Genomic DNA, 22971 nt, shown 5'->3' with positions numbered 1-22971 from the left:
GACACTGCGTGTATAGAGCAGGTAGTGCAACAATAGAAAAATAGTTGCGGGACGGCACTGTGTAGCGTTTGTCTAGGGTGTTGATCATTTTCCTAAATCCCTCGTTTTGCACAGTGTTGATGGGAGCCATATCTTTGGTCAGGTGATAAGTGATAGGCTCCGTAATTTCTTTGAGTTCGACGTGTATAGGGAAGCGCTGTATAAGGTTCCCGTTATTGGTGTTTGGGTGGTTGACCGGGACGGATTTTCTCCTGTCACTTTCTCGTCATCCCTGACGTGCTCTCCGTTGCTTTTTCCCTGCTAATTTTAGCATCACACGGCACAGCTTCTGTATCACGTAGGGGACTTCTTATGAAAATGACCACAACTTTGCGGTGACTCGAGTGGGGTGAATATAAAGTGATGGCAACTCTTCTTTTCTCACTCAGAAACATTTGGAATCTAAAGACCAGATGCTTATTGACCTCAAGTGACATACAGCTGCATAGTAGAGGGGATCAGATTTTCTCCATGGTGTTTGAGGCCTTAGGAGATTTTTAGATATGGAAAACTGCACCTGCACACAAGACAATTCTTACTGTTTCTCTTGCAGTCATTTAGGCCAAACAGCTTTCTTAGGTGCCTTCTGTTGATTGACAAAAATAGACAGGAAGCACAGCTGGCTGGTAAAAGACCCAAGGGCTGACCTTGGCAACAACACAGGGATTGAATTTCCTAAGAGATCTGGGAATTGTGGGGATCCCTCGGAAGGAGCTGGCGAACCACAATCTTTGTGTGCAGTGTTTTTTTCTGTGTTTTTTTTTGACAAGTAGAACTCTAATTTAGTTTCTGCAATGTAACAAAGCAATCTCTTATCTGCTTTTAAATTATTTGTTATCTTTTGTAAATGCAAAAAAAATAGTAATAGTTAACATGGTTCTCATCAATAGCCGATCTTGCTGAGGACTCCTGATAAAATAGATGAAGTAGATGCATTTCTGTCATTATCAGATGATGGCAGCTGACACTTGATGTTTCTGTCTTTGCAGAGTGACCCTGCAGTGAATCCTGAGAACGTTAGTCTCCCGACAGGAGACAAGATGGCGTCTAACAACACCCTGCGCAGCTACTCCATCATCCCATGTTTCATCTTTGTAGAGGTGAGGGAGTGTGCGTGCATGCATTGTCTTTGCGTGATAATCTGGGCTTCTGCATAAAGTGGTAAATTCATGCATATGACCCTTGTTTGGCAAATGAACATGATGGAAATATGGTTTTGAGTGTTAATTTACCATAAGTGAACAACCAGAGTGTAAAGTGTTGAAATGAGTGTGGAGCTGAATGCATGCGTGTTTGTAATTGGGCAAGTGTGTGTGTGTGTGTGTGTGTAAGAGTTGTGCAGCTCCTGAATTTTTAATTACTGTGTTAGCTGAAGGTCCTTAATCAGAGAGATGTCTCAGGACACTTTGTGTTATTCTCCTCCATCTCTCTTTGTGTTTTACTCGTTCTCCCTCTCACACAGAGACACACATCTCAGACGAAATATCCTACATCACAGTCTCAGATCAGTTTATACACTCATGTTCTTTCTGCCTTTATCTCATGCTTTCTTCTTGCCCAACCTTTTTGTCTCGCTCATTTTTCCTGACACTCATCCATAATGGGACTGTTACCTTCTGTTAATTAGTGTTACTGCCTGCTAGTGTGATCCTGGGGGTGTCCTCCAAGATAAGTGAAATGTGACTCTCGCATGCATGTGTAGTGAGTTTAAGACTACACTGATAGGATGTGCAATAGGAAATGTCACTGAACACTTTATTTCCACCCACAGCCAGAGTGAAAACCATTCTGAGAATCAGAACTGCTGCACATGCTCTCAGCATCTGCAATGGTGATGAAACAGACATCACGTGGTTTCTCTTTGAACATGTGCCTCCTCAAGAAAAGTGCAGTAAGTGACAAAAAAACAAACAAAACAAAAACCAATTAATCCAACATACTTTATTTTACATCTGAAAGAGAGAAATGGAGCCATTCCTCAGGTCCAGGGTGTACCCTGCCTCTCAGCTCTCATCCAAAATACGTCTATGCTTCAGTCCAAACAGTACATTGTTTGCAATATAGCACTTCACTAGCACTTCTTCTGATAATTTCCTTTATAATATTATGTGGTTTCATAACCGTCACTTATGAGATTGTGTTGTCTAATTTCGCTCCAGTATTATTTGAAAAGCCTAGAGCTAAAAATACTAGATGGAAAACAAATAAAAGAAAACAACAACAGGAGACAGTGGCCATGGATGTGCCGTGATTGTATGTTTTTACCTCATAGATCACATGTAGTCAGTTACTATGTCACTTTCACTCCCACTGAGCCAAACTGTTTATTTTATGCGAGAAAATTGCTATAAACAGTAACTATAAACAACAAAACAACATCAAAAATACTGCAGCTGTAAAACATCATCTTGGTACACATTATTTTTAGATGTGAGATGTGGCTCATCATTAAAAAAAGCTCTTTTAGACAGTTCCTTCTGTTTGACGATGTGTCACCATTGTACAGTTATTTGCTCATTTAGAGTTTTGAAGTGTCAGTGCTTGAACGCTGTGTGGAATGATGAGATGGCCTCTTTAAAAAAAAAAAACAACCAAAAAAAACATTAGGAGATATAACGAGGGGCGGGTTTAATGTAACCACTGATTAAGCTGGTGACACATTAAACATCTAGGTGGTAAGTCCTGATAAGTCAGTGTTTTAAATGTAAGTACAGCAATATGTTGGAAATATTATCCATCAGACTGGATTTTATATTCAATAAGTCTAACAGTGGGTTTGATACATTACCTGAGCATTTTGGGTAATATACAATAGGCCTAGCGACCATCTGGCAACCACCAGGGAATACATGTTTTTCCCTATCTGGTTTCGGGTGGATGCTAGAAGCTGCTGGCAGCTGCTGTGAAATAGATTGCTAAAGCCCCAGACATGTAGGACTAAAGTCAGCTGGTGTCTCCTTGGTAACTACCGGTGACTAGGCAAAAATATGCTGAGTGATTACTGGAGGTTGGTGACAGTCCCCAGTTTGTTCGCTAGCATGTTGCTATGACCAAGTAGCAGATTGTTGCATATAGTTTGCACCGAAGATTCAGACTTTTTTGTTTGTTTTCCAAAGTTTCACCTATCGAAATATGTCGGCTGCAGCACCGAAGAACCCCCCCCCCCCCCCCTTTTTTTTTTAAAGGCAAACGTTTCTGGTTTGCGTCACACTTTTTTCCAAGTATCACTACAGCTACAGCAAGTGTTTGCTGACAAGCTGATAACTTCCATGCAAACTATAGTACTCTGTGACCAACCAACGGACTCACAAGGAGGTTTTTGGTGCAGCGCCCTCTTTGCAACTGATTTCACCTGCCAACAGCAACTTCCAGCAACCATTAGCTGATCAGAGGGGAGTGTAGATTTTCCTTAGTGACCGTAGGATGCTTCAGGGTTACCCACCGGCCTCTAGGCCAGTTCTTATTGATGGACATGTGTCATCCACCAATGCCAGTGGCAAATGGACGTTAACTTTTTACTGGCTAAATTTTCAATGCTAGTGTGATGATGAACAAAGTGACTTTTAAAAAACTTCATCTGTAAGTAATGACGACGTCTTCGTGTACGTGTTCTTTGCACAATATTGGCCAATTTTTGTTGTAATTAATTTTTCCGGAATATCAAAATGAATTTTCCCTGAATCGAAGTATTAATAAATGCTATCATGTGACCTATTTTGAACTTTTTTCATTTGCTCAGTGGTCAGATTTTGCTTCCAAATGCATTTGCTCCCCATTTCTCATACAATACTACACCGCCAACTTTAGCTTGGTCCCAACAGTTCTTATTACATATTGGGGGGCTCTATCAGCGTTCGGCTATCTGACATATTTATTCCGAAGAGAATCTCAACTTGGCCTCTCACGCTTCGATATTGACCTTTTTTTTATTATATGTCTCTCTCAAAGCAGTCGGCTTTATAGAACTGCAAGGCTAAAGCGATGAGGTGCAGCTATATATTGAGTCTTTAAATGGTATTTCAAATGTAGTTGTAGTCATCAGTTAGAGCTTCTATAAGGGCATATTTTGCATTTTTCAAACTGGGCTTTACTACATTCTTATTCATCATCTTGTCTCTATGTGTCAGTGCCCAATAAATGGGAAGATTTTGCTTTCAGATTCATCATTTGGTTTATTGGCTTTTGCATCACAATCTAAGCTTAAAAAGTCATTGGCAGAGTGCTCCTAAGAGAGACACTGTAATACCCTGATGAGTAGCAAGCTTCTTCTCTAATTTTCATTACCCTGTTTTCACTTACTCCCCCTTTTTTCTTCAGCGACACTTGTCAAAGGCATGCTATCTATCTCCCTGTTTCATTCTGCTCATCCTCGATTTCTCTTTCTCCCCCTCTTTGATGTCTTCGTCACATCCTCGCAGCCTCATTTCTCTCCTGCCCCTCCTTCCTCGGCTGTACTTGCTTCCTCCCTCAATCTCTTCTCTCTTCTCTTCCTATTTCGCGTGGTGCCATAGGAGCTCTTTCTCCCCTTCACCCAGTTTCCCATCATTTAAATCACTACATCTTGGTTTGTCTCGCTCCTTTTTCCTGCTCCTTTTGTTTCTTCTCTCCCTCCTTTCCTTCTCTTACTCACCCTGCCTGTCACGAACACAGCAAGGCAGAGGAACACTGCCGTCACGTGATCAAGACGGAGGGGCCTGATTGGAGCAGCTGGGCCATGTAGTTCACTGCCAGAGGCAGTCTGACAGGGAGGATGTTTATTTGTGGTGATTTGTTTATTTATTCGTGTAACTTGTTGCCTTTATTTCATCTGTTACTTGACGTCAGGATGTTCATTTGTTGCTGCCATTTGTCTCTCTGAGTGTGCGGAGGAAAAATGGGAGATGAAAGGGGTTGCAAAAAAAAAAAAGATGGGGCATGAGGGAGGAGGAAATGGATAAGATGAAACAAGCAAAAAAGGGGGAAGGAAGTAGAAGGAAAAAGTGAAAAGTTATGAGAAATTAATTAAAGGCTGAGCTGTGGAGACAAGCTGGGAAGAGCGAAGAGAGGACCGATATATCCTGTACCTGCATGGGATTATGTAATGTATAGAGCTGTGGGCTCTCATTAATCTAGCTACAGCTATCTAGCTTTTTCAGGTTTTGCATGGTTGAAGAAAAAGCTGGATGCACTTACTGTTAGCAGCCTGCTAAAGCAGCACAGGTTGCAAGACTATTTGGAAGTAAATCAACCTCTTGAGAAAATGTCTTTCTTTTATCTTCTTTGTTTTCCTTATCTCCTAGAAGCTTTAATTAAAGCTTCTAGTTAGGTATACACAATTTAGACAGCAAACTTCCCAACGTGCAGTCATTACTGCAGGGAGCGGCTTTGTTATTTAGCTCAGAAGAAGTCAGATATTGTGTGAACTGAATTCCAGTGTTTGACGTAATTTGTACTGGAAAATGAAGCTAATGTGAATATGTGTGTGCTGTTATGTCTCACGAGCAGTGAAGGCAAACAGCTGTCTGTCTGAAATGTTCATTAAAATAAGTGGCTCTAATGGTTTTAGGTTTAGAGTATGAATATTATTAGTTGTTTCTAAAAACTGTTAAACTAACAAAACAACTGAAAATGGCCCAGGTGTACTCAATGTGCCCGAGGTGATATTTTTTTTTGTACAAAAACAGCTGAAATGCACTTCATACTCTAAACCCAGTTCAGCTGTAAAGTTGCTGTAAAATGAAGAGTGAATTCTAATGAGTTTAAAAAGCATTATGTGGTTTGACCGTCTTTATTCTCTAACACAGCCTGGACTCTCTTAGGCTAGCTTTCTTCTTGAAGGACCTTCAAAGCTGTTCTTTGGATGTCCGCTGCCTCTTTGTTCCGTTCTCTGTCAAGCTCATTGCACAATGCTTCAATTTTTAGTTTTAACATTCTTAATAACATCTTGAAAAGTTCCTGAGCACCACTGGCTGAAATTAGACCTAATCATCGCACTATATGACCTGATGCCTTTGATTTTAAGTCTAATTCTTATATATTTCGTCATACCTCAGTCTTTTTCTCCTCTTTTGCTTTCTTAAGAATAGCTTCTTGACAGCAACCCTTCAACTGAGACCATTTATGGTGAGGCTTTAGTAAACAGTAGATGAATCAACTGAAGAACCACAAGCATTTCTGTCTGTGAAGGTTCTCAGTCATCCAGGTCATCATAGTTTAAGGAGCTTGCAAAGAAAAGCGTCTGGACTTCTTTAAGTTGCTTGAAGACGTTTCACCTCTCATCCAAGAAGCTTCTTCAGTTCTAAGGGTCAAATGGTGGGGAGTCCCAGATTTAAACCCAGTGGGAGTTTCCCCCCAAAGAGGGACAAAGGACCCCCTGATGATCCTCTACCTAATTACATGAGCCAAGGTGTGAAAGCGGGTGTGGGTCCTAATCAGCTAGGGTTTCGGGTGAGCTCATGGTGAAACCTGGCCCCACCTTATCATTAGATTTCCTGAGGTCAGATGGCCCAGGGTGTAAATGGGTGTTAAGGCGTCTGGGAAGGGATCTCAAAACTGGATTATAGATGGCAGACAGTTGGTGTCGTAAACCACCGCCTCTGTTCAAAGATGGTCGCTCACAGTGGACATAGATGGCTTCTTTCACTCCTCTTTTAAACCATCTGTCCTCTCTTTCCAAAATGTGAACATTGGCATCCTCGAAAGAGTGACCTTTGTCCTTTAGATGCAGATGGACTGCTAAGTCTTGTCCTGTGGAGGTGGCTCTTCTATGTTGTGCCATGCGCTTGTGAAGTGGCTGTTTGGTCTCTCTGATATAGAGGTCTGGGCATTCCTCGCTACACTGTACAGCATACACCACATTGTTCAGTTTGTGTTTAGGTCCACTGTGCGTAACCATCTTTGAACAGAGGCGGGGGTTTACGACACCAACTGTCTGCCATCTATAATCCAGTTTTGAGATCCCTTCCCAGACGCCTTAATGCTCATTTACATCCTGGGCCATCTGATCTCAGGAAGTCACATGATAGGGTGGGGCCAGGTTTCACAATGAGCTCACCTGAAACCCTGGCTGATTGTGACCCACACCTGCTTTCACACCTTGGCTCATGTAATTAGGTAGAGGATCATCAGGGGGTCCTTTGTCCCTCTTTGGGGGGAAACTCCCACTGGGTTTAAATCTGGGACTCTCCACCAAATGGACCCTTAGAACTGAAGAAGCTTCTCGGATGAGAGGTGAAACGTCTTCAAACAACTCAAAGAAGTCCAGACACTTTTCTTTCCAAGCTCCTTAGACCAGAAGCATTTCTATTTCTTGGATTTTTTTGCCTGAAGGATATGACTTTTTAAACATTTTTAATCCATTGTATATAATTTTTGGCCTGTCAATTCTTTTTTCCTCTGCTTGTCCAATTTCCTCAGATTCTTTGAAGACACACGGCATATTTAAGTATGATATGCAAAGTTTTCAGCTAATAGCACTTTGGGAATCCCCTTGTTGGTGCAAAAATACAATTTCATGCCTGTCAAATTGTGTTATCTTTAGCATTTTTCACAGAGTCAACTAAAGAAAGAAATGGTGTGTTTTTTGCGACAGACTGCTAGTGCCTAAAGATACAATTTAAAATTCCTTCTTTGCTAAGTTCTCACTGTAGTGCAGATAAAACACTGGTTCATCCATTGAGTCAGGTGGCTTGGAATGATTCATAAAATTCAGGAAAATTCATAGGTTAGTATTAAGTGGGTTAATACACAAAAACACTTCTCTGAAAATGGTTGTGTATAAGGTCTGAAGTGAAAAAATCTGACTCCTTTGAAGAAAAATAGAAAGAAGTGAGAGTTGGATCAAGACTTTAGCGCAGTACTGTTTGCTGAAATTGAGCAGGAGCAATTGTTACACCCCCTGCACAAAGATTTAATCATATGTCTTGAAACTCCACGTGGCAAAGACACTCTGCCTAACACATGAATGGACCTGAATCAAAATTTGACTCTGTTATGACTGATCTTTTTTTTAGTTTTTAAAGTTATATAACGCAGACGTTTGGCAGAGCGTTTCTCAGCCAATGAGGTTAATTAGTAACATGATGAGGTATAAAACAGGTGCCCCAGAGAGGCTAAGGCTTTCAGTTAAGATGGGGATGAAATGTGAGAAATAGATCAAACACTTATGGACTGTTGGGAAATAAGTTAATGAAACACAGTCGTAAACATGCTGCTGACTCAACTTTTTTGAAAGGTGTTGCTGACCAAAGTACAGTAGATGAACCTGCATTTTTCCAAAAATCACCGATATGTCTTTGCACTATTAAGAATTAAATAAAGGCATAAAACCATTTGAAAATAACTGCATGCCCATTTTCATTTATACTTTAAGTAGCCAACTTGGAAGCCTGTTTGTAGAAAAAACAAAACAACCAGAAAACAGTAGCTGTCTTCTATGTAACTTACAGACAAGTCTGACAACAGAAGTGTAATATCACAGTCTAAAGCCTGGCAAGTCGGGCTTAGATGCCCATTTCTGTCAGTCTTTTTTTCCAGTCTACTAACACAACATGACAGTGAAATGAAAATCTAGGACTTTGTGTTGGATTTATATAACATTTTCCTGGTTGTTTTCATGATGTGAGGGAGAAGATGAGCAGTGGTACTGACAGTAAAAAGATTTTGGAGTGAAGGGAGAGCAGATAAAAAAAATCCTTTGGGAGGAAAGATTTAATTAATTTTGGATGGCTATTATGATCAAACTGACTTTGTAGGATGTAATTAAAAATACATAACAAAGAGAGACTGAATCAAAACGGTAAAGTGAAGGTGATGGCTCTGTTTGTGTTTATCACAATGCCCTGTCCCTTTCACATTAGATGTAGATACTAGACTCATATGAAAATATCGATTAAAGAGGTTATGATGTTTATAAAGCAGATTTACATATTTTATGGGCAAGTTATTTCGACCAAGAGCCAAACGCTTTGAGAAACACCACATTAAGAATAGAGCTTCACCAAAAAACATAAATAAAAAGCCTTCCCTGACACCTCAGTGCTAAAATAGGTGAATTTTACACTCCAGTGGAGAAGGATAATAGAAAGCTGCCGTTAACTTTGTATAACCATTTTATTACAGCCAGACTTCTGTCAGTGTCTCCTCCACATAGCTAATGCAGTATGACGCTGGCTCTGGAGTGAATATAATGCAGCCACAAGTTAATGCTTTATGCAGAGAGATGGACTTTTGACCAGGTGGGAAAGTGTCACAGAAAAACCAGCTTATGAAAGTCACAAAAGTGGAGAGCGGCCTCCAGGAACTAGACTGCACCACAATTTTCTTTTCAGGTGAGTGAGATTTGGTACACTTAAACATCAAAAGGTAATTATAGGTGTGACTCACAACCGTGCAGGCTCTACTATACAGGGAGTGCAGAATTATTAGGCAAATGAGTATTTTGTCCACATCATCCTCTTCATGCATGTTGTCTTACTCCAAGCTGTATAGGCTCGAAAGCCTACTACCAATTAAGCATATTAGGTGATGTGCATCTCTGTAATGAGAAGGGGTGTGGTCTAATGACATCAACACCCTATATCAGGTGTGCATAATTATTAGGCAACGTCCTTTCCTTTGGCAAAATGGGTCAAAAGAAGGACTTGACAGGCTCAGAAAAGTCAAAAATAGTGAGATATCTTGCAGAGGGATGCAGCAGTCTCAAAATTGCAAAGCTTCTGAAGCGTGATCATCGAACAATCAAGCGTTTCATTCAAAATAGTCAACAGGGTCGCAAGAAGCGTGTGGAAAAACCAAGGCGCCAAATAACTGCCCATGAACTGAGAAAAGTCAAGCGTGCAGCTGCCAAGATGCCACTTGCCACCAGTTTGGCCATATTTCAGAGCTGCAACATCACTGGAGTGCCCAAAAGCACAAGGTGTGCAATACTCAGAGACATGGCCAAGGTAAGAAAGGCTGAAAGACGACCACCACTGAACAAGACACACAAGCTGAAACGTCAAGACTGGGCCAAGAAATATCTCAAGACTGGTTTTTCTAAGGTTTTATGGACTGATGAAATGAGAGTGAGTCTTGATGGGCCAGATGGATGGGCCCGTGGCTGGATTGGTAAAGGGCAGAGAGCTCCAGTCCGACTCAGACGCCAGCAAGGTGGAGGTGGAGTACTGGTTTGGGCTGGTATCATCAAAGATGAGCTTGTTGGGCCTTTTCGGGTTGAGGATGGAGTCAAGCTCAACTCCCAGTCCTACTGCCTGTCACAGGCTGGGTCTCTGACCCAGCACTCGGAGTTCTCTTTGTATTTTTCTCATTTTTTGATATGTTATTAGTTTTTGTGTTATTTCCTATTTTGCCTTTAGTTTGGGCAGTTATTGGTTATTGTTCTTGGGTTTTTTATGTTTGGGGTTTTGTATTCATTCATCACGTATTAGGTCTGTCTTATTGTGTTGTCATGTTTAGTTTTCAGTGTTTCCTGTTTTATTTTGACAGTGTCGTGTGTTCTTTGGTCATTGTATTTAGTTTCATTCTCTCTTGGTCCTGTCATTAGGGTTATGTTTGTCAGCTGTTCCCCCCATGTGTCGCCATTTCCCCTGATCACCTCATGTCTGTATTTAAGCCTTTTGTTTTCTGCTTGCCTTTATCGGTTCGTCTGTTTATTTGACCTCAGTCTTAGTTACGGTTTTCGTCTGTTATGTATTATTAGTCTTAGTCATGGTCTTTGCTTGTTATTTTCCACCACAGTCATAGCTTAGGTTTTGGTCTCAGTACCGTTTAGTATTTTGTTTTTTAGTGTCTTGTCAGTTTACTTTGGTTTCCTGGTTTACTCCTGCCGTCATCTAATAAAGGATCACTTTTCTGTTCAAACTTACACTACTCGTCATCATCTGCTTTTGGGTCCTGTTTCCATTCACATCGGCGCACCCCGCCGTGACACTGCCAGTTTCTGGAAGACACCTTCTTCAAGCAGTGGTACAGGAAGAAGTCTGCATCATTCAAGAAAAACATGATTTTCATGCAGGACAATGCTCCATCACACGCGTCCAAGTACTCCACAGCGTGGCTGGCAAGAAAGGGTATAAAAGAAGAAAAACTAATGACATGGCCTCCTTGTTCACCTGATCTGAACCCCATTGAGAACCTGTGGTCCATCATCAAATGTGAGAGTTACAAGGAGGGAAAACAGTACACCTCTCTGAACAGTGTCTGGGAGGCTGTGGTTGCTGCTGCACGCAATGTTGATGGTGAACAGATCAAAACACTGACAGAATCCATGGATGGCAGGCTTTTGAGTGTCCTTGCAAAGAAAGGTGGCTATATTGGTCGCTGATTTGTTTTTGTTTTGTTTTTGAATGTCTGAAATGTATATTTGTGAATGTGGAGATGTTATATTGGTTTCACTGGTAAAAATAAATAATTGAAATGGGTATATATTTGTTTTTTGTTAAGTTGCCTAATAATTATGCACAGTAATAGTCACCTGCACACACAGATATCCCCCTAAAATAGCTAAAACTAAAAACAAACTAAAAACTACTTCCAAAAACGTTCAGCTTTGATATTAATGAGTTTTTTGGGTTCATTGAGAACATGGTTGTTGTTCAATAATAAAATTATTCCTCAAAAATACAACTTGCCTAACAATTCTGCACTCCCTGTAGATTGCTGAGAGAGTGGAGTCAGACTGAAGAAGCTGAAATTACATGTTTCTTTTGGACAGTTTTAAAGATTTGAAACAACGTGATGACTCTTGACGTTTGTAATGGCTTATTGATTGTTTATGACCCTCTATGATTTATAGTTTGGAGCGATAGAAGAATAATGTGGGGTAAAGAGGAAATAGGTGTGCTTTGTAAAGATGTAAAATGCTGCTTAATTATTTGTTCCAACAACTGTAATTCTTTTTTTTTTTTTATGGCGAGCAAATACAAATGTGGTTGTGACTAAGCTTCAGGCAAACTTAAGCCTGTTTTAAATAAATGCAAATAAGTAGAAGGTCACACTGAATGAAATCATGGTAACAGTAATAAATAAATAGCATCCCTCCAATTAATCTGTCCAAGCCTGTTTATATGCAGTGTCCCGTATACCTGACATTCTTCGGTACGTGATCCCACAGGGTATTACATGGCATTTCTGCGAGCTGAGGAATTTACATATTTTCAGAGGAGACCTGAATAATGTTTTAGCCGATTACCCTGCTGGAGCTTGTTTGCTGAACATCATAAAATCATGAAATGGATCCAGTATCCGTGTCTGTAATTTGGATGCTCTCGAGCAGCTTTAAGATGGAGGATTTCTGCTTCTGATGTGAGCGGCTCTGTTTTGCTTGTTATTGTTAGTTATGAGGTATGACCTGTGACAAGGCTACATATGGTGCGCATCAGAGTGTTATGGTTCACCGTAGCAGTAGATGAGATTGTGTGTGAGCTGCACAAAAATGTTCTCCACAGCAGGGTATCCTGGTAACAACAGCAGAGGGCAAAAAAATAATATAAACTAGCTTGGTGTTATTCAGAGAGTAGGCTTAAAACAGACAAAGTGCACATAAACGCACAGGTGCGCTCACCTGGATGTCTTCACAGAGCCATCTGTCACATGACTGCCCGTGCCAACATTGTCGACACAGCGGCTTTCTTGCCTTCGCTGTCTGGATCCTGCAGGCAAGATTGTCCAGTCTGGTTCACACACTAATGTATTATAGTTCATATAATACATATATATGTCATGTGCTTTCTATTGGAAAAATGATCACTTTTGATGAAATTATTTAATTGAAAAGGACATACTGTTGAATTTCTGTAAAGCAGCAGTTGTATATAGTAATTTATTTTTAAACTCAGGACACAGAAAAGGTGTGCAAACATTGCAATCTCTCACTTTACTCCAGTACTGGGTACCTACCATTCTTCATGGAATAGATTCCATAAGGTGCTGGAAACATTCCTCACAGGTTTCGGTCCTCATTGACGTGATAACATCACACAGTTGCTGCAGATTTGAGGGCTGCACGTTTGTCAGTCTCCCGTTCCACAACATCTGAAAGGTGCTTTATCAGATTGGGATCTGAAGACTATGGAGGTCATTTGAGTACACTGCTATGTAGGGCTGCACGATTTTGCATAAAATGAGAATCACGATTTTTTGGCTTAGAATTGAGATCACGATTCTCTCACGATTTTCTTTTCCAGTATAAATATTTATTGCACTTATTAACTGCACATCAACTTCGTAACAGTTGAGACTGAACATAAAAACAATAAATAAACATAAAAACAACAAATGTCTCACGTTTTGTTGTTGCCGCAAAATGTTGTACTGCTTGAAATTCGGTCTCCACCGTTGCTCGACACTGCGTGTATAGAGCAGGTAGTGCCACAATAGAAAAATAGTTGCGGGACGGCACTGTGTAGCCTCCGTAATTTCTTTGTGCCTGCGGGAGTTCGATGGGTATAGGGAAGCGCTGTATAAGGTTCACGTTATTGATGTTTGGGTGGTTGACCGGGACAGATTTTCTCCTGTCACTTTCTTGTCATCCCTGACGTGCTCTCCGTTGTTTTTTTCCCTGCTAATTTTAGCAGCCAGCTTCTGTATCACGTGGTATAAGGCTCCGCCCTTGTCATATGTTGAGCAGGAAGAGTGAGCGCTTGTTTTCATGCAGATTACGTCCCGGATCAAAATGCGGTACAGTCGTCGTCGTCTTTTTTTTTTTTTTTTTTTTTTAAATCGTTGTCATTTGGAAATGAGATCGCACATAAGTATGAATCGAGATCGCGATTTTCTAACGATTAATCGTGCAGCCCTACTGCTATGTTCACTAAACTAACCTGAGATGATTTGAGCTTTGGCTCATCAGTCCAGACAACAGTGGTCCAGTCTCCTGTTGTCCATTTTTCCAGAGCCCGTGTGACTTGTAGCCTTGGTCTCCTGTTTTTAGGAAAAATTGAGTGGCAACTGTGTAAGTCTGCTGCTGCTGTAGCATTCAGCCATGCTCTTCTACATATGTTCTAACAATATACACTAACAAGTGTATATTTAACTTACTGTTGCCTTCTTATCAGCTTAAAGCACTCTGACCTCTGACCTCTGGCGCCAACAATTTCCAAAATACTCAAACCAGCCCACTTAGCACCAACACCCATGCCATGTTCAAAGTCACTTAAGTCACCTTTCTTCGCCATTGTGGTGCTCAGTTTGAGCTTCAGCAGATCATCTTGAGAGTTAGATTAATTTTATGCCATGTGGTTGGCTGAGTAAAGACTTGTTAACCAGCGGTTAAACAGGTGATTGGCTGTTGAACTGCTTAACAGATATTTATGGGAAATGTAGCCTTTAGCACAAACAAAAGGATGACTCTATAATGAGGCAGCCAGCTTTCATAGAAACTTTTCTCTTTCTTAAGCTGTCAGTGTCAGTGATGCTGTATTGTCTCATCAACGAGATAATAAACCCTAACACCAAGCTGAACATTGTTGCAACGTTTTGGAGAGATGATTGATAATTAAAGGAACTGTTCAACCCCAAATCAAATATAAATGTTTTTGTCTTGCCTATTTTCAAGATATCTGCTATAGAAATGTCTGTCTTCCCTTGAATGTAGTGAAACAACATGCCATTCGCCTGGTACTCAAATTGCATATGAAAAACTGTTTCACAGAAGTCGGGACCACCTAGTTCCATTATCTGTAAGAGAAGGCAGACATTTCTACCAGAGGTGACTAAATATATGTTTAACTTTGGGTCAGACTGACCTTTTTAATGATAACTATGCCTTCTAAAATGTCCTGCAAACATAAAGACTGTGATTACTGTGACGCTATAGTGTAGAATTGCAGAACTGTGTGAAGGATTACTGACTCTGTGGTCACTTAGCGACACCAAGTGTTGGATGGCAGAATTACAAGCATTTGCCTGTTTTATATGAACCAATCATAATACCAATACTTAAAATAAAAAAAACCCACAAAACTTTCTCTGCGTAACTTTAAACATTTGGAAGGTTTTGAACCAACACAAAGTTTTTGCCAGTCTGTGTAATGTTCTGTTACTTTATCAGTTCTTCTTCTGATCAATAAAACATCTTCTTACTTGCTTATTTGTAGTCATAGGTGAGGCGCAGACCAGTGCCACTGATTTACCGATTTACTAAACAACTCTTTTCATTTAGTATAGTATTTTGTCATTGTTCGACTGATTTTGATGCACTATTCCTTCCGCTTCCCGTGACGTTGTTGTTCATTTTTGATCGCGTCAAAGAATGAAAATGTGTCATCGCTTTCCTTTGATATTTAACCCCAGACGATTTTCTAAATTGACAGTGTTATTGGGACATTAGTGGGTGAGTGACACAAATGCGGCTGCTTTTTCGTAAACAGCTTTAAAAAGCCTTGCGGTGCAGCTTGGTGCAATTTCTATTTCTGTGTTGGTTCATTATCACTGACGAAAGATTCTATATTTATATATATTTATATGTATGAAAAAAAAATTGCCTGCAGAGAAAGACGGTGAAAGGAGGCCAGAGACAAAAGATGATAGTGGGATAAAAGGATGTGGGGGTGAGGGAGGAAGGGAGGTGGTAAGTGATGGTGGTGCCAGTAGTGGTGGTGGTGGAGGGGGCTGTATGTACACGACCAGAGTTAGCATGAGACAGAGGAAAAACAGAGAGAGAGAGAGAGAAGGAAAGAGATGGGATTTTAGAGGATTTAGGTGGTGGTTTTGTATTAAAACCTGTTAGACACATTGTAACCAAGTACAGCGACGTTCAGGAATCAACTCAGATACAATTCGTTGGATGACATCTACTTTTTTTTAACACCTGGGATCTGAATCAGGACAGCCTTCGGTGAACTGGATACACAACTAACATCTCCCTTCTTTCCCTCTTCCTTCTCTTTTTTTTCTCTTCTTCCTCTCCAACTCCCTCCGAACATGTTCTTCTTCCAGCTCGTCATCATGTCCGGCACGGTCCTGTTGGCCTACTACATGGAGTGCACGGACCTGTTCAGCGTCCACGTGCAGGGTTTCTTCTGTAATGATGCTGACCTGATGAAGCCGTACCCTGGCACGGAGGAGTCCAGCTTCGTCCCTCCTCTCATCCTGTACTGTGTGGTGGCCGCTGCTCCGACGGCTATAGTAAGTAAACAGCAGTGTTTAAAACCAGGTCTTCTCTGTGGATTGCTCGAATTGTTTTACGATTTTCTCGTAAACAGCCGTCGTTAAATCCAGCTTGGGTTCATTTATTCAGGGTCTCCTCATCTTTGACTTTGCTTCGAATCCTTCGCATCCATTTATTTTGAGGAGTGAATAATTTAAAAATGCAATTATCATTACTCTGCTAGGTGTCCTAGTATATGCAGGCTAATTTAAAGTTGTAATTTTGCGTGACATGACCCAGTTTTGTGGCAGCATTTTTAAGTAAAACTGACTTGCAAATAATATACCTATCATTAGATATCATCCATTCAGCCTTCTGTCTGTACGCTACAGCAGCTGCATACCTATCTTTGGTAAAATATGGAAAAATATGCAAGAAAGATTTCACGGCAAGCAGTTTATGCCTGCAGGCCGTACTCTTTCAATATCTTTTTATGGGTCAGCTAATAATATGTATGTCCCTGATTTCCTGTCTGTAGAATCTCTTTGACTTGTTTATCATACTCTACAAAACATCCTGCTAAAGTGAAATGTGAGGCTGTGCTATACAGGGAGAAGTACATGTTGAAATACAACTTCATATCATATCTCATGGAAGGCAAGAATTACATTCACTGACATGACTTTTATTTGTTTGCAGACATTTTAACAAGGACATGTTATGCAAAATCCATTGCCTAGTAATGGCATTATTAGCATATTAGGCTAATTTGTCACAGGATGTAAAGCACACACGTGTAATCAATACCATGAGTCATATTTGGCCATATCTGTTGAGGGTGGCACAGTCCTGATGCACCAAAGCCATGTGTTACTACTCTGGTGTTTAAAAAATTCCAGCTGCAAAGATAAGAAATCATTCTCTGAAAACAGTCATTTCCAAGCTGACTTGTACGCTCATACCGTGCATGCACTGCTGATTTAAATGCCTCAAACAGGAGTTGCGAGTTTCAGCCACCAGGTGTCAGTTTTGCTCCATGCTTATTAATTTCAGCCCGTTCACAACAGGCACCATCTGTCTCTGAGCCCTTTGGTCAGCTCATTATTAAACCCATGTCAAATATTTTATGAACACTTCCTGAAGCGTGTTTGCATTTGCTTGTTTGATATTAAAATGTATTTTTTCTCTCCAATGTGAAGGAAAAAAAAGTTAGTCTGAGAATACAGAGAACGTTTGGTTTTTGAGTAGCTGCTGTCTGAAGGTCAAATGGCCACGTATATATGTATTTGAAGATGTACTATGGATACACTGATAGCAGCTATTTTACCAGCATTTGTTTGTTGTCAAAATCAAAATATCTCACCAGTGCTGGAGATTGTACAGAACTGAGATTAGGATCAGTGGGTTTGACTGGTTGATGTGCTGCTGTGATTCTGAAGTGTAGTGTAATCACTTATTCTTTCTGTAGGACAATTAATTTTCATTTATCTTTTTTTTTTTTTGTGCCCTGGTTTTCTTGTTCAAAAAGACAGACTTGTTGTAAAGACCATAAACAAGATCGTGGATCATCAGCTTTAATGTCCAATCAGCATCAACTTCCCAGCTTTTTTGCACTTACTTGGTATTATTTTATCTACTGTTCTAATCGAGTTATTGAGTGGTTGAAAAGCTGGCTCACATGCTACATGTTCCATTGATTGTAATCTAAATTTTGCTCCCTAAATGAATATAGAAAACCCTTTTCAGTAGTGTCACATGTCCATTTCCCTCATAACCTTGTTTTTATTTTAACAGGCATCTAATCATGGATGTGATTGTTACACCAGTCGGTTAACACATGCACTACCACCCATTTATTTATGATCAGCTGCCTCCTTTGGTCCCTTGTTTTTATGCGCTTCTACTTTAGGTGTTTGCATAGAGGCTTTGAACACCGACTGTTGTCACAAGCGTGTTTCCTGAAGTAAAATCTGAATTATTGTCACTTTTATTGAGGAAATAAAAGACATCCCATAGCTTGCATTTACCTCCATGTAGGTGTTTGGTCTCTTGATGTGTCAGCAGAACGGAGAGAAACACACCTCTCTGCATTCACACACATATGTGCACATGCAGATTTGACATGCTTTATACAATAACACAAGCTGGTTTAAAATCTGGAAGGGTGCTCTGATTGGCCAGGAAATGTGACAGATGTTATTATTTACACTTCATGGGGTAAGAGTGCATCTGTGTGCAATTTTGACTCACCTTTCTGCAGTGATTACTTCAGTAAGTGGGTGTGCTCACTGACCACTTCATTAGGTACACCTTACTAGTACTGGGTTGGACCTTCTTTTTCCTTTAGGGCTCCCTTAGTTCTTCATGGGATCAATTCAATAGAGTGCTGGAAACACTCACCTGGGATTTTGGTCCATATTGACATGATAGCAGCAGCTGGTTGAAGATTCTCAAGAATCTCAAGTTCCATCACATCCAAAAGGTGCTCTATTGGATTGAGATCGTGTGATAATGGAGCCTTTTTGAGTATAATGAACTCATTGTTGTCTTTAAGAAACCAGTTTGGAATGATCTGGGCTTTGTGAAATGACACAATAACTTGCTGGAAGCAGCCATCAGAAGATGGGTACAGTGTGGTCGTAAAGGGTTAGACATGGTCAGAAATAATATTGAGGTAGCCTATATCATTTAAAGAATGCTCAAAGTGTGCCTAGAAAATATCCCCAAACAATTATTAAGGCCACCAGCAGCCTGAACATTTGGTACAAGGCAGGATACATCCATGTGTTCATGTTGTTTATGCCACATTCAGACCCAACCATCTGAATGTTGCAGCAGAAAGCGAGACTCGTCAAACCATGCAAGGTTTTTTTAACCTTTTATTTTACTGTATTGTACTGTAGCTTCAGCTCTCTGTTCTTAGCTGACAGAAATGACACTCATGCTGGTCTTATGCTGCTGTGGCACAACTGCTTCAAGGTTCTGCGTTTTGTCTGTTTAGAGATGTTCTTTTGCATACATGAATTGTAAAAAGTGCATACTTAAGTTACAATTGCCTCAAGTATGATAGCAGTCTGGTCATTCCCCTTTGGCTTCTGACATCACTGAGGCATTTCCTCCCAGAGAGCTGCCACTCACTGGATATTTTTGTTGTTTGGACCATTCTCTGTAGACACTAGAGATGGCTTGGTGAGGAAATCCCAGTAGATTGGCTGGTCCAAGTACTTCAGAAACCGCTTACAACCAACAACCATGTTCAAAGTCACTTAAATGACCTTTCTTCCCCATTCTGTTGCAAGTCATCTCGACTATGTCTGCATGCCCAAATGCTTTTCCTGCTGTCATGTGATTGGTTAATTAGAATCTTCGATAAGGAGCCATTGAAGAGGTGTACCTCATGAATAGGTCAGTGAGTGCATGTGTGTATACTTGGTCATGGTATGCAGTCAGTAGATAAGTATAATTATTTATTTTGTTGTTATCCTTTGTTTATAAACACTACTCTGTCACTGGAACATTTGTTAGTGGATGATTTTCGCATCATACCTGCAGATTAAATCTTTCTTCCTTTCTCCAAGTGTCACTTATTCATTCAACCTTTATCTTGACTTGTAAATTGCACTGAACCCACTTGCAAGCGTTATTTACTATATACAGTAGCTGACTAAAAGGCCAGCAGTTGTTTAACGCATCGTTTGCGTAATTTAATACTCAGTCTTAGTCCCATCCCCTCCTCAGAGAGTGCCGTGTCAGCTGTTAAAGCTTTTTTGTAATCCTGCCACTTCTTTCCACTGTTTTTTTTTTTTATTCTGCCCCCTTTTTTGTGACTTTCTCTTTGGAATATGCTCTATATGGCCTTTCTTTTACAAATTGCCTTTAGCCATTGGTACGCCATCCCATACCTTATAATTGTGCCCTTTGAGTGTGCTTTGTCAGGTGCTTGACACTGTGTGTCATTCCATCTCCATGTGTCATAAAACAGAGGGGCATTCAGTCAGAATTAATGATGGCAGGGCTGGGACGTGGGCCAATTAGTACAGAGTCAGTAAATTATGCAGTTTTCCACATGGCCGGACCAATGGGATGCTGTGAAGGTTAGATGGGCTGTGTTCATGCAACAGCCTATAAACCCGTTCAACCATGGCATAAGGCAAAATAGAGCCCGTTTTATCATTTTCAGTGCCAAGATGATAAAATATTGCTTTTGCCAGGTGTACATCCCACAGAAACAAAAGATAATGTTTCCCAAAATGGGCAACATCTGTGCATTTTATCACACACCATTTTAGCTCCTTGTGGCTTATTCCACTTCCTGAATTGTGTGTCTTGGTAGCAATACTGAAAATGATGGGCTCATTAAGAAGAGATTTAAAGCTTAAAGCAGCATTGATTGTTGTTGTTTTTTTTGTTCTGTTTTTCCCTTTTTCCCCTCTTGGCAGAGTAGCAAGACTTAAGCTCGACATCTTTACATATTATCACCCTCTGAAATGAATATGCAAACTGTATCCTATTCACACATCCTCAAAGACACAAAGCAGTATCAGCGTTCATTTGGTGTTTCAGGAGTCATATTCTGTTTTAGTTTTGTTTATTTTCTGCATTGAATCATGAGAGAAGTATTTGTTTCATTAGCTGCTAATTGGTCTAACAGCTCCTCAAAGCTCCTGTAAACAAAGCTGATGAGCTTAAAGACGTGAGTATCTTCTAAAGAGTTGAAGGGAAGTGCACAGTTGGGAAAAGTTATGTCACTGTATCGTTACACAGTTAAGTCAAAACAAGCTCTATTTTGACTTAACAAAGTGTTTATTTTACACTTTGTTCCATTATTACACAAAACTATGTGTCTGGTTTTTTTTTTTGGTTTTTTTTTCTTTCTTTTTCTGCAACCAAACCCGGCAAACTCAGGCCCCTGGAGGTTCTGATCAGTATTCGATATTATGGCATTGCCATATTGCCAAGCATCCACCAGCATTGGTTTAAAATGATGCATTTTGATTCAATTGCATTAATATCTAAGATCTTTAGATTCACAAAAATTAAATCGTATTTTATGATGCTGCCATGTTCCTCCTACTGACAGGCTAAAATGACCCATTTTTAGCATTTAAATACCAATCATCACCCTGATATTTGTATTTTTTTTTTATTTTCTCAATGTTATTTGGTCATCAGTTTGCCAACAATATGAACAGGCCAAATAATACTTTATACAGTTAACAGTCTTTATTGTTCCAGTAGTTGCTAATGAACAATCTCATTAGTTATAGCCGTTGCCCCGTTTTCATTTTCTGTCCTTATTAACTAAAGGAACATGTTTTTCATGTTTCTACCATCGACTCATTGGTTTCAGTTGTAATAAAATTGCTCTTTAATGCATAACCCAAAGACATTTCTATTTCTCAGTAAATACTACACTCGTATTACTAAGTTTTTTTTCTCCTTATGAAAAATGTTGTAATTTAGGTTCAGAGAAAGGCTAGTACTCACATTATAATGTGGAAGCTGGAAAAGGAAAAACTAAGATGCAGATGCATAAAGAAGGATGGTCCTAACACTAAACTTTTAGGAGTGTCATTTATTATGTGTCCCTTTTTTTTCAAACATTTGAGCAGCTTGATATAATTTTTAATGTCACAGATATTTCAGAGACTTCAGATTTTACAAGTTTTGATGTCTCAAAGCTATTGGGATACACAAACTGGAAGTCTGTTCTTTTCTCTCATGTCAGGTCACTTACTGAAAAAAAAAGCCCCCTCAGAAAGGTTTGCATGTTCTTTTTAATGTCTCTTGTTTAACCTTTTCATTTTCTGCTCCAACATCATTGTGTCAGTTGAATGCCAAGTTGTTTCTCAGTTTTCTGGCATGTTACATAGAGATGGCTATTTTCAGTCAGTTTTTACTGACATTTGTATAAAGGAAAGTGGGGGGTTGCATGAGTTGAAATAACACAATCAGTCAGTAGTACCTAACCTTTTCAGCGATGAAACAGACTCTAGTGAGACAAATGCTTCAAGGCAAGTGCTAGCTGCTAGAAAATGTAAATGCCATCATTTAGAAAAAAACAAAACAGAAACAAAATAAAATTAACTAATCATTTAAAAAACCTGCATGGAAACACACTGATCCTATACTAGTTAAAAAAAGTTATTTGAACCAGTGTTCACCTGTGTGGCAATGGTTAAAGTCACTGTAATAAGTGTAAGTTAATAGGTTATGAGGTCCTTAGAAATCCTTATAAAATACACATAAATGATCTGTTAATAAAACTTTTGTCAGTAATATTTAATTTATCAATTTATCAAATGTCTAATACAGTTCACTGATAGTAGGACCAATAGTCTGTAATAAATACAGGGGTTCAAACCTGCCTGGCCCTACATGAAAAAATAATTGCACACCTAAACACAATAAGTGGATGCCAACCTTGGCAGAAAGAACTGTAATCAAGCGTTTGTGATAACTGGCAATAAGTCTTGATTTGTTTTGCAGAATTCTTTTCATTAAGCCTCATTGGATGGTTTTTGATCATAAAACACTTTGGGAACACCACACTGCACGTAAAACTGTATTATTGGAAAATTGTACATAAACTCATAAATCTCACCAGTGTTATATGGTTCAGCTCATTATAAATACTTTGTTTTATTTAATCTCCAGCAATTCGTCATGTACCTCATTTTAGATATGTGGACTTCACAGTGTCATATATCTCTAAAAAGTTACTTACAGTAATAACATTTTCAGCTGAATTAAACAAAACTATGCGACGCGTTAACATTTAGTATCTACAGAGGGTTATAAAAACATTAATGAGAAATTAAAGTGGTCTAGTCTAAAAACAGCTGTTGGCCAAGGTGGTTTATAAG

At 39.7% G+C, this 22971-nt stretch overlaps 1 protein-coding gene across 1 annotated transcript in view; it reads left to right on the top strand.

Annotated features, from left to right (window-relative positions):
• Positions 1-1079: 1079 nt before the first annotated feature.
• The window catches only part of plppr1 (phospholipid phosphatase related 1), a 40571-nt gene continuing 18679 nt past the window's right edge, over positions 1080-22971 (top strand). The window contains exons 1-2 of the mRNA XM_085358069.1: positions 1080-1139; positions 15955-16143. Coding sequence (XP_085214195.1) covers positions 1080-1139; positions 15955-16143 — 249 coding nt within the window. The remainder of the gene's footprint in view (positions 1140-15954; positions 16144-22971) is intronic.

This window comes from Diplotaxodon limnothrissa, linkage group LG7 (genome assembly GCF_057381915.1).
Source record: "Diplotaxodon limnothrissa isolate DT_005_m linkage group LG7, D_limnothrissa_male_GT1.1, whole genome shotgun sequence".
Taxonomy (NCBI): domain Eukaryota; kingdom Metazoa; phylum Chordata; class Actinopteri; order Cichliformes; family Cichlidae; genus Diplotaxodon; species Diplotaxodon limnothrissa.
This window is presented reverse-complemented; position numbering and strand designations above follow the sequence as displayed.